A 17,738-nucleotide genomic window follows, 5' to 3' on the forward strand; every position below is an offset into this window, starting at 1 on the left:
CACTGCATGTGAAATGCACAGGGAACGTGTGATGTTGTGACTTAGCCCTGTTGTACCTATCCCATTTACTTGCTTTCCTTTTGTTTGTTTGTAGTAGTTCTCAAATGTACATTCTAGATCTCAACTGGCAGGGAAAAGAAGGATTGGAGGATTGGGCAGTCTGTCCTCTAGTAGTATGTTGAGTGTGTTTTAGGCCTTCCAAAGAAGAGACAGTGAAAGTTTATTACTAGAGATGAGCGAGATCAGCCGATCCGAACAGCACGCTCGCATAGAAATGAATGGACGTAGCCGGCACGCGGGGGGTTAAGCGGCCAGCCGCCGTCAAAGCGGAAGTATCAGGTGCATCCATTCATTTCTATGGAGCGTGCTGTTCGGATCGGCTGATCCGAACAGTACTCGCTCATCTCTATTTATTACCACTTCTGTTGGGGCTCACACAGCAATGTAATGGACCCAAGTGACCCTCCATATAGCACAGCTGGAGAACTGCTGAATCTTATCAGACTCACATCACCTCTGCCAGTGACAGATTTCACCTAAGGGGCTGATTTCATGTAACTGGAGCTCCAATGAAGGCACCAATTACAGTATATCTATCAATCTATATTCATTTATACACAGTGTAATACAAACATAATTTGAATCAATATAAAATAACTTACAAATAAAGTAAAAGCTGACAGCCTGTGTAGGCACTAATACTATTATAAATAGGAAAAGAACCGATTATCAATTTATTCATACATATTTATATTCTAATTGAGAAAGAGTGGAACGGCACAGTGCGGAATTCTAAGAAAAGGTGCTCTAGAATTGCAATTTTATGGATTCCCTCTGAAATATATAACACACATTTCAGGAGAAGTGACAGGTCCTTGTTAAATTAGCCGAGAACATGAACAAATTAATGGCAAAAGTAATTCTTTATAAATCAATTGAGAAAACTGAACAGGGACCTGAAAGGTGAATGAAGCTGAACACGTCTGATCACAATGCACACTCACCCTGATTGTTCCATTGACTAGTTCTACTAGAAGATACTGAGATTCTCCAGATGCAAGGAAAAGGAGACCAGAATTCTCTAATGACACAAATGTCATATGCAGGGTGACATCTAGATTTCTCCGGGGGTCAGGTTCTTCTGTATTTTCCTGTCCTGTAAGATTAATGGATAAACACTCTTAATGTTTCATTGAATTTGATACACCTTCCATAATTCATGAAAGCGAAATGTTCACATTTTCATGGCTTGGGAGATGTAAAGTAGAATCTAAGAAAAGAAAAAAAATCTTATATTTTTATATAAATGTACATGTAGTAAATGCCCAGAATATTGATAATACACCTCAGGGCCGCCGATAGGCCAGTATTACTGCTACTGGCGTCGGGCCCGGCCAAATTGAAAAATGGGGGGGCCCCGGTTTTGGACCACCACCGTGTGCCGGCCCCCTGGCGCTCGCAGCAGTCGTGTGTCCGATTTCAACTCAGATCTGAGTTGGACACATACGCGGCTACAGCAAGGAGCTGACACAGGTCAGCTCCATGCTTCGCTGCTGCACGCCGGCTACTGCTGCCGCCGCTGCACGCCGGCTGTGTAGACGCGATGTGATGACGTCACATCGCGTCTACAACTATGCGCGAGTGAGAGAAGAGGCGCGCAGACAGCAGCGGGGAAACGAGGAAAAGTTAAGTTTAATGGGTACACAGTACACTGAGGTGGAACGTGAAACGGGGGCAGATGAAGGAGAGGACGGCATGACACTGAGGGCAGAGATGTGGGGACATAAATCTGGGGGTAGAGATGGAGGGACATGAATCTGGGGGCAGAGATGTGGAGACATGAATCTGGGGGCAAAGATGGAGGGGACATGAATCTGGGGGCAGAGATGGAGGGACATGAATCTGGGGGCAGAGATGGAGGGGGGACATGAAACTGGGGGCAGAGATGGAGGGGGGACATGAAACTGGGGGCAGAGATGGAGGGGGACATGAAACTGGGGGCAGAGATGGAGGGGGACATGAAACTGGGGGCAGAGATGGAGGGGGGACATGAAACTGGGGGCAGAAATGGGGGGACATGAAACTGGGGCAGAGATGGGGGACATGAAACTGGGGGCAGATGAAGGGTGTATATGAAGCTGGTGGAGAGATAGAGGGGGGACATATAATTTACGGGTGACTGTAGGGGGATTATACTGTGTGCGGGCACATGAAAAATTAATGAGAATGGGTGGAGTTAACATAAAAAAGGGTGGGGCTAAATTTTCCGCAGAGCGCGCCGCACATTTTGTCCCTCTTTCGGTTCTTCAAAAGTTGGGAGGTATGGGTACAGGGGGCAGTGGAAAGATGTTAGAAGGTGGGCAGGGGGGGGGGATTGTTGGGGCATCGGGTGTGCGGCACTGCGGAGAGGGAACTGGGGCAATAATATATAATATATAAGTTTTTAGCTGGAGAATAATAATGATGTAGGCTATGCTACTAGCACAGCAGACTGTTTGGGGGTGGGACTTTCACTTTAAAGGAGTGTTCGCATTGTGTTTTTGGCCTCCCTTGCCGGGATACGTTGGTAACCAGTCACAATCAGCTACCCACTTATCCCTGCATGGTGAACTGCAGGCCCTCCCCTTTTTTTTAATGGCCAGTTCTTCGTGCAGGGATAAGTTGACAGCTGATTCTGACTGGTTACCAACGTATCCCGGCAAGGGAGGCCAAAAACGCAATGTGAAAAAGCCCTGCGGATTTATTAGGAGGGCTCTTATAAATGGTGTTGGCTCTCTATAGGCGCTTACACACGTAGCAGATTTGACCTGCAAATAGAATCTGATTAAGCCTTGTAATGCTGCTAAATAAAGAGAAATGTAATACAGAATTGGTATGTCGTAAAATAAAGTAGTTTTAAAATGGCGGGGGGGGGGGGGGGGCAGACACTTAGGCTGTATGGGGCCCCAAAATACACCTACATAAAGAATCAGCAAAGATGAGATGTTCAAATGTTCATAGGACAGTGACACCACACAGTGGCGTAACTAGGAATGGCGGGGCCCCGTGGCGAACTTTTGACATGGGGCCTCCCCCCCCCCAAACCGACGCCGAAGACCTCGACCGACCCAATCCTCCGCACTCTATTATGTCCCTTAGTAAGCCCTGCACACAGTATTATGTCCCTTAGTGTCCCCTGCACACAGTATTATCCCCATAGTGTCCCCTGCACACACAGTATTATCCCCAATAGTGTCCCCTGCACACACAGTATTATCCCCAATAGTGTACCCTGCACACACAGTATTAACCCCAATAGTGTCCCCTGCACACAGTATTATCCCAATAGTGTCCCCTGCACACACAGTATTATCCCCAATAGTGTACCCTGCACACACAGTATTAACCCCTATAGTGTCCAATGCACACATTATTATCCCAATAGTGTCCCCTGCACACAATATTATCCCTATAGTGTCCAATGCACACAGTATTATCCCAATACTGTCCCCTGCAAACACAGTATTAACCCCTATAGTGTCCAATGCACACAGTATTATCCCAATAGTGTCCCCTGCACACAGTATTATCCCAATAGTGTCCTCTGCACACACAGTATTAACCCCTATAGTGTCCAATGCACACACAGTATTAACCCCAATAGTGTCCCCAGCACACAGTATTATCCCCTATAGTGTTCCCATATGTCCCACTGTGGATACCTATGAACAATTATTATACTCTGAGGTCTGAAAAGACCCCAGAGTATAATAATCGGAGACCCGGGGGAATAAAAACATCAGAAACAGTTGCTTACCTGTTCCTGTCGGCCGCACTCTTGTCCTGCAGACCTGGGTCATGTGACGTCAGAGACGTCAGACACGAATGACGGAGGCCTGGCAGGAGAGGTAAGTAACACTGTTTTTTTATGTTTCTTACCTCTCCCGGGCCTCCGATCATTATACTCGGGGGTCTTTGCAGATAGTGTTTGTGGGGCCCGCGGTGTCACTTGCCGATCCTGGCCAGTGTATGGATCTATGCTAAGCTGCCGTATCAGTTAGGGCAGGTTCACATCTGCACCCCGGTCTCCGCTTTGTGAGTTTCCGTCTTCTGCCGACAGGAGACAGAAACCCGGCAGTCAGTGTCCGCCCGTGAGCATCTTCTGGTCTCCGCGGCGAGACCAGAAGACGCTCACAGGCGGACACTTTGCAAATCCATTCAAATTAATGGGTTTGAAAACTGACTGCCGGTTTCCCTCTCCTGTCCAGTTTCTCACAGGAAGATGGAAACCTGAAAGTGGAGACCCCGGGCGCAGATGTGAACCTGCAGTCTTTAACTCTTAGAAAAACACATAGAATCAGTTTTTTTAATTCTATAATGAAGATTTATACGATTTTATAATATTCTTTATGTGATGAAATGTGCATATATCATTTTATGAATTATAGGTCTACTTAGGAAGTTATGTGGGGTTTTCTTTTTGGGTTTTCTTATTCATGGGTATAGTTAGGAGATTGGGCCTTTGTGTACTTCCTGTACAGTGTTTTCTATGTACAGTAATTATAATGAACTGACTGCAAAATATCAAGTTGAGTAACAAAAATATACTATTTAAAATTTTAAAGGAAGTGTAGAAACTCTACCTGGCAGAACACAATGTAATTGTATAAGGGTTATGGAAAACTGGAAGCATAAACTCTACTCCCTATCATTGACAGTTATAACATGTCCCTTCCTAGATTGCTCCTGGTTTACTATCATTTCAAGCATTTTAGTATACAATTTATAACTAAGCTTTGCATTCCTATTATGGGCCTCAGCATTAAAGGGGTTTTCCCATTAGACCACGTTATCTGCTACTCATGGAAAACAGGATAACTTATCGATCATGGGGATCCAACAGCTGCGCTCTCCCCTAATCTGGAGAACAAGTGTGTTCTGTTCCTTTTTCTGAATGGAGCGTTGGTTGGACAGCGATACAGTAGATACGATGGCCAACTGGTGTACTTTATGTTAATAAAGCCTTGAATTCCAAAGTGTATGGGGAATGCCAAATTAAACGAACATAGAAGTGTAACTAAACTTTTGGACAACTTTTAATTTTCTGGCAGTATTTCTGTCATTAGTAAATTTTGTAATATACTTTATTAAGAAATTTTGGTTCCTTTCTGTGAAATACTACATCTCTATTTTTTTTCCTTGCTTCTGTATTGAGAGATGTTCCTGCCTCTCACTGAGTAAGGGAGCCTTCACACGGAGTTTACGGTCCGCTCATTCTGAACGTAAACTCGTTCAGAGTGAGCGACGTAACAAAACAGATCCCATTTTTGGGAGGCCGCTGGCCGGCATTCGCACTCTGCTCTGCTGGTGTCTCACTGGCAGAGCCAAATGTGCAGGCATCGGAGGTGACGCAGGAGGAAGACGACAGAGAAGGGGAGGATCCAGCCGAAGATAGAGGCGTCGCAGGATCCTGTTCTCAAGCAGCAGTGGGGACGCCCCCATCGCATTTTCAGCGCTGGGGCCCGCCCCCATCGCTGCCAGAGAACTAATTCACATACTGGTAAAAACTGGTATTTCTAAGGAATGGCACGGCAGAGATCACATCTAAAGGTAAGAGACCTTTCTAAAGGGTATTCAGACGTCTTATCCACAAAAAAAAGAGGTTTTAATGGTAAAATCCCTTTAATGTAGTCTCCTCTTTCATATGACACTGAAAGCAAATTTCTACATTTTATAACGCCAAAGATATAACTGTATGAAGCGACTATCCCCTTAGTTTCTCTCTATATGGAGTACGGCTTTGGAGTACTCCAAACCCGTACTCCATATACAGTTAGGAGGAGGGAAGCAAGAGAAAGAATAAAGACATACAGAGTTTCACAAAAAGGCGCCAAAATGTGTTAATAAAGTATATTACAATATTTAGTAAAGACACAAATACTGCTACAAAATCAAAAGTTGTTTAAAGCTTATGTTACGCTTTTAAAGTTGAGGTACACATGCTTATTATCATACAGGGAGCTGAGCAAGTGGGTTCAATACATCTTCCATGCGTACAAAGCATTGTTGTAGCTAACATGCCTATTCTTTATTCCTCTGACAGCAGATATTAAGGAACAGTCAAGCTTCCTCAAAGCACAGTTGTCAGCAGAAAACAGTGACATTGGCTGGATCTGCCAACTATAATCTAATGCATATACAGAATTAGTCACATCTTTCTATTACAGAGAATCCTGTGAAGCCTCTCTTCACGCTCTCTATAGGTGGCACCGCATAGACCGCGTTCTTCCTCCTGGAGGAGAGATAATTTGCACACCTCTCTCCACAAAAGGGATTTTACATTTTGGCAATTGCCTTGTGTGTATGGTCAGCTAACTCTGAGTCTGTGACTTCCTGCTTACCTCAATTCCAAATGTAATTTTCGCTAAAATAATCATACATAATTACAGTCACACAAAAGAACAGGTCATTGCCTCCTACAACTACAGCCCACTCATCCTGTTTGAGGGGGAAAATGCATTGGTTTGCTTTGGCTATTGGCTTTTTTTTCCCTGTACACAACTGAAAACTAGATAGCATAGGAAGAATGATGAATATAGTGTGTGCTAGCTGTAGCAAAATGCATTTTCACATTTAAAGGGGTTTTACAGAACTTTGTGATTTAAAACTTATCTGTAGGATAAGAAATTAATTGTAGATCCTAGAGGGTCTGACACCGGAGACCCTATTGTTCAGCTATTTGAAGTGGTAACAGTGCTCCATGAGCACCGCTTCTGCTTCAAAGGTCAAATGATGTCACATTCATTGATCACATGGCCTAACCACAGCTCAGACCCACAACTGTAATACAAATGTACAGTGCTGTGCTGTACTGAAGAGGCTACAGCGCTCACCCGAACCTCCAACCGGCTAAGATCCAGAGTACTGAACCCCTGCCAATCTTTAATTGTAAAGCCTAGAAATTGTCATTGCAATGTCTGGAAAACCACTTTAAATGTGATAGTGAGATTTTCTTGAGGGGGTCTGCTGGGCCGATAATGACATGGTCAAGTTTCGGGCACTTTCTCTGTGCTTTCCTCTTGCTTTCTGTGGAGATGCATGCACTATGGGTTCTGCTGATGGGTTTAATCTCTGGTCATGTGGTTGGAAGACTGATCTGCCAAATTACAAACCAGATGGAAGTCAGTTTTTGTATGACTTTTTTTTTTAGGTTTATAAGACCCTTGACATAATGCTTTCATGAAATTACATGGGAACTAGGGACTTCTAGCTGCTGTGTGAATTGACACGTCAGTCTACTGATCACATGTTGGAATGGTGAAAAGAGATGTGATTTATAAGTGACTGCAGTGTTCATTACACATTAGTAGGATCTGTACTAAATGGATAATGAATTTGAAAAAAATATTCTGGAGGTAACAAACCCTCATTTGTTAAGGTGGTCATACACATTAGACAGTAGTATACTTATGGTTGAGCAACCAGTGAATGATCCTGCGGTGGGCAATCACTTCACTATTGCAACTATACACATTTCAGTCCATACTGGTTCTCACAGTTATTCAGACTTGTTCAATGACACTAGGTGTGTGGTGAACAAAGTTTCTGGGAATATCCTTTCAAAGAAACATTACTGAAAGTTTTTGAAAGTTGAAAATGAAATTTTTTCAGATGATAAAATGATTGTTCATTTGCTTGAAATTGTCTGCTTTTGTCAAATTTAGCCTAACATGTATGTCGACTTTCAAGACAAAGCATAGAATAACTATGAGAAGCAACTCTTAGTTTGTAGGACCTAATATGTCCTTCTCAGTAACAGCCATTGATTTCAGTGTGAAGGATGTAATACTTCAAATGTTCCTGTGCAGGCACTACAGGGTAAATGAACACACTCTGCAAGGTTACCCCATAGAGTACATGTCAGAGCTCCGGGCCAGAGCCTCCGCTGCTCTGTACGGAGGCTGCCGGCCTGCTCTGTCTCCTGTGCTATGTCGGCGCTTTCAGTCCCTAGTGGAGGTAGGCCAGAAACTGTGTAATAGTCTGCAGGGGATTCCAGTCTCTTCGGGGTCAATTTTTCAGTGGCTGGCTGGAGGCTATTTAGGCCTCATTTTGGCCACTGGTTATTCAGTATATTCTGGTGACAGCTCCTCCTTCGGTTTCTTGCTCCTATCCTGATCCCTGTACCTCCTGTGTGCCCTTCTGTTGTTCTTGTGTATGACCTCAGTTTGCTTTCCAGTCTACCTCTTCTTGACCTCCTGATTTGGCTACTTCCTAATGTCTTGTGTATGACCTCAGCTTGTTTCCTGGCTACTACCATGACTCCTGCTTGGCTAATCCGTGACCTCCTGTGCATGACCCGGCGCTCCTGACTACGTATCTGCTTCTCCCTCCTGCTACCACGTGACCCCCATTGTACCAACTCGGCTTGATTGACTATGATTTTTACTATCCCTGGAACATGCATTGACCGCAGGTGTACTGAGTTGGCCTGAACGACTTCCCTTCGGTGCTTCTACTCCTGCCTGGCAAACCTCAGACTTCTGCTCTCTGCGCTGACCAGCTCTCCTGATTATTCATCCGCTGAGGTTAGTGTTTCTGGGTTTTTCGAGTCCTCTATTTGCTTGGGGTTCGCTGAGTGTGCAGCACTCTCCGGGCGGTTGCAGTTCTGAGTCACGGAATTTACCAAAACAAACCCCACAATCAAGAGATCTGGTGAAGAATTCTGGAGCCTGGATCCGCAATGGTTAGGAGAGCATGATACACTCAGGGCTGTATTTGCCTCGGTGTTTGGGGATTCTAGTTGCCCAGGACTTACTGTTTTAATTGTTGCATCAGAGTTCTAACAGTACAGTTCATAGCTGTGGGTCCTAGGAATGGATTGTGCATGTCTCTAATCACATTGTGTATTGATTAGGTCTTAGGCCTATATGAAACTCTGAAAAAAATATTTAAGACCATATTTCCCCACCTCCATCACCTCCAACTCTTTACATTCTTCAAAACTTGCCACTCCACTGATTCTGGCGCACTTTATCCCTAGCTCCCACCATTCTCAACAATAATTTCCATTAATTTCGGAATGAAATATGCTAATGAGGCTCTCTACTGTCAGTGGGAGGTCCTGGACTGAAGTAGTAGTAGATGCGTATTTGACGGTACATAGCCTAATTAGTATATTGTGAATAAAATTAATGGAAATGATTGCGTTCCAATGGTGGGGGCTAGAGAAAACATGCTAACTATTCTGGAATTTGTGGAGTGGAGTCTATCAAGGAATGTAAAGAGTTGGTGAGAGGTCCTCTTTAAATGTATTATTAACCTTTTATTGTACAGAAATTTCAAACCATTTTATTTCATTTGGAAAATGTAAATATGTTACAAACAATAAATGTGATGTGAAATTATAGATTTTCGAATCCTACTCAATTCCTTTGCCGTGTCCTCCCCCTGTGTTCTCTACAAAGCCATTCGGTGCTTTCTGACAGTAGCTATTAAAATAGTTTCAGCAGTAACTATTAATTCTGTTCTTTTACGTTTATCAAAAGTTAGAATCAGTTGAATGGTTGAGAAGATTAGATCCTAGTATTTATTGTGAAGGGCGTAATGCACAAGCGTAAATGAGTGTATGCCATTCTGGGTATTGAAAGCTGTTAATATGCATGTGCTGTTGAGAGTATTTGTGACTCATTTGCTGCAAAACAGAAGGCCTTTCAGTTCTGTAGGAAAATATTATTTCAGCTTTTCCCGCTTTTATGCTGTGGGATCACACACCAACTGAAAAATGCATGATACAAACAAGAAAAAGTGAATAAAACGGACTTTGTTGCGCACATAGAAGCTCAATAACCTATAAGGCAAATGCATAAACACAGAGTTGAGTCCTGTGATTAGTGAATGGGTGGTGTGTACCAATCCCATGTGATTCGCTGAAGATGCTATACAATGAGGTAGTGTGACTTGTTAGCTAGAGCAGAATGAGCTCTATATAGCATGAGTGAAGCTGCTGTTGAAAGCTAAAGGGTGCTTAGCAGGGCTGGGCTGCTCACTGTTACTATATTTGGAGGTATAATAGCCAGTATGTTGATGCCAATGTTGATGATTCAGTGTTCAGGAGACTCAGAGACAGCAGGAAAACCACATCAAGATGAGAGACCTGCCGAGTTTTCTCCAGTTACATTCTCTTCACTAGGGACCTGCAGTTTGTGGCGTCATTAACACATTCCTTGCCTCGGATCTTGCAATTCCAGAGTCTTTTAATAAGAACAAATTCAGTACTGTTCAGGGCCCCTTCACACGGAATATACGCTCGCTGATTCTGAACGTGTAAATGTTCAGAATCAGCGGCGTTTAAAACAGATCCCATTGCTTTCTATGGGAGCCAGCATACGTGCGCTCCCCATAGAAATGAATGGAAAAAAGCAGCCCATTCATTTCTATGGGGAGCGCACGTATGCCGATTCCCATAGAAAGCGTATACTCCTTGTGAAGGGGCCCAGAATTTATCTTGCCAGAGAGCTAGCATTTTATTCTCAGTCCAAAATCTGTTAAGTAAGAATGGAGACTGGTCATGAGAACTCAAGAGAAATAATTCAGAGGCATTAGAAAGAACTAACATATGGATAGCCATACACATTAGAAGAACATCTTCTGTATCCATTGATTTTGGCAAGACCTAGCAACCAACTAATGTTGATGAGGATTCCCCAACTTTCCCCTGACATCAGAGGTCATGGGATCACCATTTGCCTATGCAGCAATGGCTTGTCCCCTTCTCTCTATTGAAGTGTATGGGCATCTTTAGTCCAGAAACTTGGTAAAAGGATTAAGGAGATCATCAGTTACCCCAGCTCTGACAGTCCACAAACTTCCCTTATTCTTAGGCTGGTCTTACACGACCGTATTGTATGTACGGTCCGCAAGTTGCTGATCAGCAACACTAGTTGCTGATCGGCAACATGGACTCTGCAGATGTCCGTGTCCTGCTGCACTCTATGGGCGAGTCCATGCAGTGCCGCAATTCACGGCCATTACGGACATGTCCTATAAATTGCGGACCACGGTTGCGGCCCAGCCAAACCACGGATAAAATATCCTGTGGTGTAAGAGGCCGCATTGAATATAATGTGTCCGCAAATGGTCTGCAATTGAAAACCCTCAATTGTGGACCATTTGCAGACTTACATTACGGCTGTGTAAGACCAGCCTTACTGTAGTACTGCTGTAAAAGATATGAAGCTGGCAGTAGGGTGTAATCATAGTAACTATAAGCAGCCTGTCATTTGATTCAAGTATTTTCTTCAAAGGCCTACCATTAAGTTGGCACTCTTTCATAGTCGGCGCTAGGAATCCTTTAGCTTCTCCGCAGTGACGACTTAAGTTATCACATGCCAAGAACTGACTCCATAGTTGAATTAACTCCTGTTAGATTTAGCTCTGTAACCCAGTAGTTGCTGGCACACATTAAATATTCTTTAGTCTTCCCCTCTCTAATCATAGCTCAGTGATGCATGGCCGTAACACTGATACTATGCAGGTCCCCCTGAGGAATGACAGACATTTAGCTGAAAGATGGAAAATAGTGCTCTATATAAATAGTGAAGCTGTGAGGTCACTATTAATGTCTAGCATGAGGAAGCATTCACAGAGCGCTGTATATACTAGTGGAAGTACAAGACAGCGTGTATAAGTCTAGACTGCAGCCTGTTATTTCATGTCATATGTCAAGTGTATTCACTTACCTTTTCTAGTGAACATATGAATCCACTAGTAAAATGATATACTAAATAATTCATGTTATTTAGTAATATCATGTTTCCTACTTTTAGGAGGAAAAACTGTCATTTCAGGCTGTGTTCACAAGTTACAATATTGTCACCTGTTTGTGTATGATACTTGTGCAGCATCCCAGTGAACACTGTTATAACTGTTTGTTTTATTGTGTTGTGTTTGTATATACTGTATATATGTATGTTTTGCAGCTTCCCTATGTCTTTGATTCCCTCTCTTTAGGGGTATTTCACTCTGAATGGTACAACCTTCCTTTGTAGGTGAGCTTGGACCAATACAAACAACTGTTGGCTGGAATAAGGGGAGGAGTCTCCAAAGCTGTTAGTTTTGCTGAGTCATCAGAAAGGTGAGGTTGACACCAATGAGAGAGACTGTAGAAACCCCAGAGGGAAGTGTGGTGGGTTCTTATCGGAGCCATCGCCCAGTATCACCATTGCTGCAGCCCTTAGTAAAGGGAGAACTTGCTGTCAGCCCTCTGTAAGGGTAGAAGCATTGGAGGAAAAGGTGAGGATATCAGGGCCCCTCAGTATGGACGTTGCAATACACAGGTAGACAGGGTACCAACTGGACAAACTCATATCAGCCCCCATATATCTAGTGAAAGTATCCGGGAATCTGCATCTGTTATCAAGTGTTATCAATCTGGAAGTGCCCTGGAGAACCTTCCACCACCATAAAGCACACCACAGGCTCCCCTTAACATTGACCCAACTTGGCGGGGTGGCTGAAGGAGGCAAGCGTCTTTGGCCTACCATTAACAAAACTACTACTACTCCCACTTTCTGATTCCATCCAATGAGTTGTATACAACATTTACAAAAATGCTGTGGTTTTAGAAAATAATCTTATTGAAGTCTTTTTGCCCCCAAATGGGGCGAAGCTTGAGCTGGCAGTGGTGTGGAATGGTTACAAGCCATTTGAGTGTTAGCATAGGAAACAGAAAGCAGGATGAATGAAATGATATATGAGCAGTGCAGTCATAAGCTTGTGTAGGCAATACTTCAGCTACCATGGTAACTATGGATGCCATAGGGCATATTTATCAATATATTTACAATTGTTTTCTATAGCTATTCATTGATGCCTCTGGGGCATGTTTTTGACACATCCGGCTGCTAGTCTGGAATACCAGCTTGGGGTCAGTTGACCCTGTCTCTGACAGAATAATAAGGGCAAACTAAGCATGGCCATGAGCGGTCAGCAGGATGCAGGTACACGCAGTCCGGGAGCACTTAGTCTCTATAGCTCTGGGCTTCATTTACTGTAGTCTAAATACTTCCGATACACAATGTAACAATGCAAGGTTTGATGAAATACACAATAACACTGGGGTAAAAAAAAAAAAATCAGAAACAGGCATTGAAGTCAGCAGCGTAAGCTTTTCAGTATGCAAACTATAACCTAGTTTAATTTAGATTTCTTTATTGTAATTTACAGAAAAACAAGAACATGAAGTGTTCACTGATGAATAGTAGGCAGTAAAAAGGTTATAAGCTTAGATGATGTCCAAATATGAATCTACAGCAATGGTTATTGCACAATACTAATCATTATTCCATCAAACTATAAGATACTCCATAGTAGTGAAGCGCCATCTACCATTTGCTTAATTCATAGAACGTTCAATACACTACAACGCCAAATGCATCCTTTTTGATGCAAGTAGTAGAGAATATCATATTGGTATCAATTCAGGGATACTTTACATGGGTGGGTCCTAGCACGTTGTAGCTGTGGCTTTTTCATCCCATTTGTATGCATAAAGCCATATTGATTTACATTGCTAAATGCTTGTGATAGCCAAAGCCTTGATAACAGGACGTGCACAAACATTTGTCTGCTGGGGATGGATATTGAGTAGTCCAATAAAACAAACATTGAGATTGATATAGCATACCTTGTACACCAATTTTCTAGCATTCAATATATGCCAAAAAAAAAATCACAATTCTTGCACATGTCATCGCTGTGCAAAACTTTAGCAATTGTATTTTTTTTCATAACATTTGCCTTGGGACCATGGGCAAGATGGGGGGGCAAAGCTGCCTGCTGAACTATTGCTATAACTTCTGGAGATGTACATTGAGATACTTGCGTGTGCGATCCCTCAAGATTGACTTGCGGAAGAAGATAGGGTGCCTTGTTTTTGAAATAGAGTAGTCCAGAGTAGTCAGAATAAGGAAAGAAAGCACAACTGACCCTAATGACCGCTAGCAGAAAAACCATAACCAAACTGCTGCACACCCAGTATGAGCCAATGCCAGTCTCGGGATGTTTTCACCAGAGCTCCTAGTGTTGGAGATGGACTTGGCAGAATCCAAGATTGGAGTTGACAACACAGAGGAATGTGCCACAAATTGATTAACCGCAAGCGGAAGCTAGAGAGCAAAATCGCAAGCAACTCACCAAAGAGTAAATGACAGAGCAGGGTCGGCAACTGAGATAGCCGTGAAGTACAGCAAAGAGTGACAGAAGGAGAGGTCGAGCTCGTCGCCAGAGTCTAATGCCAGAGAGGGTAAGTACAGCAGAGTCGGAATCCAAAGAGAAATCCAGGTACACAGTTGTAAGGTCAGAGCCAGAGAAACACAAAAAGCAACAGGAATAGGAACAGGAAGCAAAAGGGAAGGGAGCCAAAGCCAGGGTGAAACCAATAGCTGGCATGGAAGAGAGAAATGGAGGGGATTATAAAGACCTGGACTGGCACATTAATTAAAGAATAATTTCTTAAAGGGGAATTCGTCTCTGTGGACCCGGTAGTCTTAAAGGGGCCACAGCAGATGTCACAAATCTAACAGGTGGGAACCACATCCATCAAGTATTTATAGCATAACCTATAGGTATAGCCATAAATACTGAGATGACAATATCCCTGTAAGACTCAAGACTCAGGTCAGTGACACAGCCACTATGTTGGGTGTTAGCCTAACAGTTATTTGTCATTAGATTGAATGTTTTTATCTAAGAACTATAACATAAGTTACTATGTCACCGTACTAATACTTCATTTGTATTCCAGTTTTCAGAAACCCTTAAAAATTCAAGGCTCACAGTTTTTTTCTGTTCCAGTGCTTTGCACAATAACTTGATACTATAATGGCCTAGTATTTTCCTGCATATTAAAAAATAAAGGAAGAAATTGTCATCATCGAACCAACCTATTTCACTGATGTTCTGTTTAATAAGGTATTTGAATGCTAAATCTGCAATCTCTTTATTCTCTTCAACTGGCATTATGCAAAGGTTAACAAAGCACAGAAGATGATGGAGGAGACAGTAAAAGTATGCATTTGTAACGTAGGTACTTTTTGATATACCACTGAATCAGAAAATGACAACTCAAGGAGACAGACCTGCTTTGTGATTTGTAGGGCTGTATTCAATTCAGCTTACATAACATGAGAAATTGTACTGTATTAAAACGGGAACATTGTTATGTCTGCAGAGAAATTTCTAGGGACAAACAAAAAATATGAATGCTTCTGGATCTTTTGTTGGAGTAAAAAATATAATCAACAGTTTGTGTGTTGCTTTATAATGTTTTGTATATTAAATGTACACACAAATAATAATAATTATTAACCTCTTCATCTATGCATCTGGACAACGATGAATATAAAAAAGTTGTCTTGTGTTAAAAAGACAAAGACTATTTTCTTAAAGGGAACCAGTTGAGAGTTGTGTGCAGCATGATATTGAGCAGGAGGAGCTGGGGATATACAGTATATAGTTTGGTATAATTCAGTAGAAATTGAAATTCATTCATTTAAATTCCTTTTCACTTTAGGCTTAGGAATCCACTGGGCAGTTTTATCTGTGACTGGAATATAGTGGTTAGCACTGCAGCCTTGCAGCACTGAAGTCCTGGAATCGAATCCTGCCAAGGACAACATCTGCAAGGAGTTTGTATGTTCTCCTGTATTTGCATGGATTTCCTCCGGGTACTCCGGTTTCCTCCCACACTCCAAAGGCATACTGATAGGGAGTATAGATTGTGAGCCCTATATGGGACAGTGATTGACAATGCATTTCTGCTTCAAATTTTTCTGCGTTTTTTCGCAATGATTCTCTGCATGGGGCCTCAGCTAGAAAGTGTCTAAAACACTTAGAAAATGAGGTGTAAATCACGTATGCCTTATTCTGGGCACAAGGTATGCCAGAATTCTGGTGCGTTCTCATTGGTTTATTTTCCCCATTGTTTTCGCTTTCTTTTCCGAGTAATTGTGGTTGGCTAACAGGAGTTCAGTAATGAAACTTCTGGTAGACAATTGGAACATGAAAGTTTTGACCATAGACATATTAAAAGAATGGTAAGTGAAAGGGCCATTGCTAAGAATTTTCCTACAGAAAACAGAATGTTATTGGTTTAGTGGCCAGAACTGCAGGAGTTTTGGGATTTTTTAAAAATATAGATAATAAACCTAAATCAAAATTCTTTACAAATATGTTTTACATAAAACTTGATTTAAAAAAAAAAATCATAATTTTCTGACGACACATTCCTTTTAAGAAGTATATTGCACCGAATATTCTAATGTATATTTAATACCTTATACAGCACAAATATATACTGAATCACCTTACAGAGAGGCCATCATATTGGTTCTTGTCACAAGTTTTCCTATTTGTCATGCACATATTTATACATAGGAAGCCAGTTAACCTAGGTATAGTTATCAAGCAGCACTAATGGCTGGACAAAGCAAATACTAAAAGAGAAGGTAGCAAAAAAATAGGTATCCCCTTCTCCAAACCAATATGCATGCAGATCAGATATGCCACTCCTTTTTGAGTGTCTCCACATTGCTTCCATAAGACAGCAAGTCACACTGCTAGTATATTGGCGACAACCATGTTGACAGCTATAGTGTCCCCCTAAAGTGCCAACCAGTCTGGAGTGTTTGGGTTATATACAAAGAGATAAATGCAACAGTGATTGTAGCTGTTTAGTGCATTGACCACAAATGATGGGCTTCAGAAAGTAGCAACGTAAAAATTATAGGGCTTTGCTGCTCTCATTATATAGCAACAAAATATATTTGAACTTCCTAGTCTGGACGGCAAAGTTTGTCCCTCTGTAAACTGACATTATACTGCTTTTTTTTTTTTTTTACTATTCTCGTGTGTTTTTCCATTAGGCAGTTGTCAGAATTAGTCATTTTAGAGAAGTTCTAGTAATTGGTTAGGTATGTTATACTGGTAGGGATCCGGGCAGACAGGTTTGTGTTTGCAGTTTAATGTTCTTTTTGTGTGTTGAGAAGAGACGGTTCTTCTAAATTGGGTCAGTTTTCTTTTCTAAATGTTTAGCTGACTGTTCCTCTCTTCTGGTTTAGTTTATGGAAAACAAAATAAATGTCTGTCTACAAGATGCTACTGATCTCAACTCATGTTCTACAGCATATGTGCAGTAACTGAAGGCACCAATACTCTGCCCAGCCTAAGATCAGGAGATGTTTATGACAGATTTGTCTTGTAGTTCTTGAAATGAAGGCTAGTTATACTCTATGAGTTATAAACAGTGCAGATGCATTATCAAACAAGGAACAAGATTTCTACTTATATTTCTATACAGCTGGTACTGTAAAACACAGTATTTTTTTCCATGACATTTGTTTAGTGGGAAATTGCTGCATTAGCGTAAATAGTGGAGATTTTTTCAGATTAGCACAAGCACAGCATTTTGCTCTTAGAACTGGAGTTTGTATGTATTTAAAGAAAAATTTGTTTGCCAAAAAACCCTTAAGAAAAGATTTTTGACTATGTTAAACAATCTGTGGACAAAACTGCTCTATTGCAAAACAGACTGATGCTGAGTTCACACCAGCGCTTGATTTCCGTTTTCAGGTCTGCAGAAGAGGAAAACCTGTCAGACCGTGTCCAGCCATGAGCGCCGGTGAGCGTTTTGTGCTATCTGCGGCGAAACAGTTTTTTTAACCGGACACAAAGTCCTGCATGTTCAAGTTTGTGTCTGGTTA

The 17,738-nt window shown here is 42.0% G+C and overlaps 1 protein-coding gene across 1 annotated transcript in view; it reads right to left on the reverse strand.

Annotated features, from left to right (window-relative positions):
• CSPG4 (chondroitin sulfate proteoglycan 4) overlaps nucleotides 1-17,738 on the reverse strand; it is a 72,755-nt gene that overhangs the window by 39,941 nt on the left and 15,076 nt on the right. The window contains exon 2 of the mRNA XM_075273746.1: nucleotides 1,005-1,156. Coding sequence (XP_075129847.1) covers nucleotides 1,005-1,156 — 152 coding nt within the window. The remainder of the gene's footprint in view (nucleotides 1-1,004; nucleotides 1,157-17,738) is intronic.

The sequence above is a fragment of the Leptodactylus fuscus genome, chromosome 5 (genome assembly GCF_031893055.1).
Source record: "Leptodactylus fuscus isolate aLepFus1 chromosome 5, aLepFus1.hap2, whole genome shotgun sequence".
NCBI classification, from domain to species: domain Eukaryota; kingdom Metazoa; phylum Chordata; class Amphibia; order Anura; family Leptodactylidae; genus Leptodactylus; species Leptodactylus fuscus.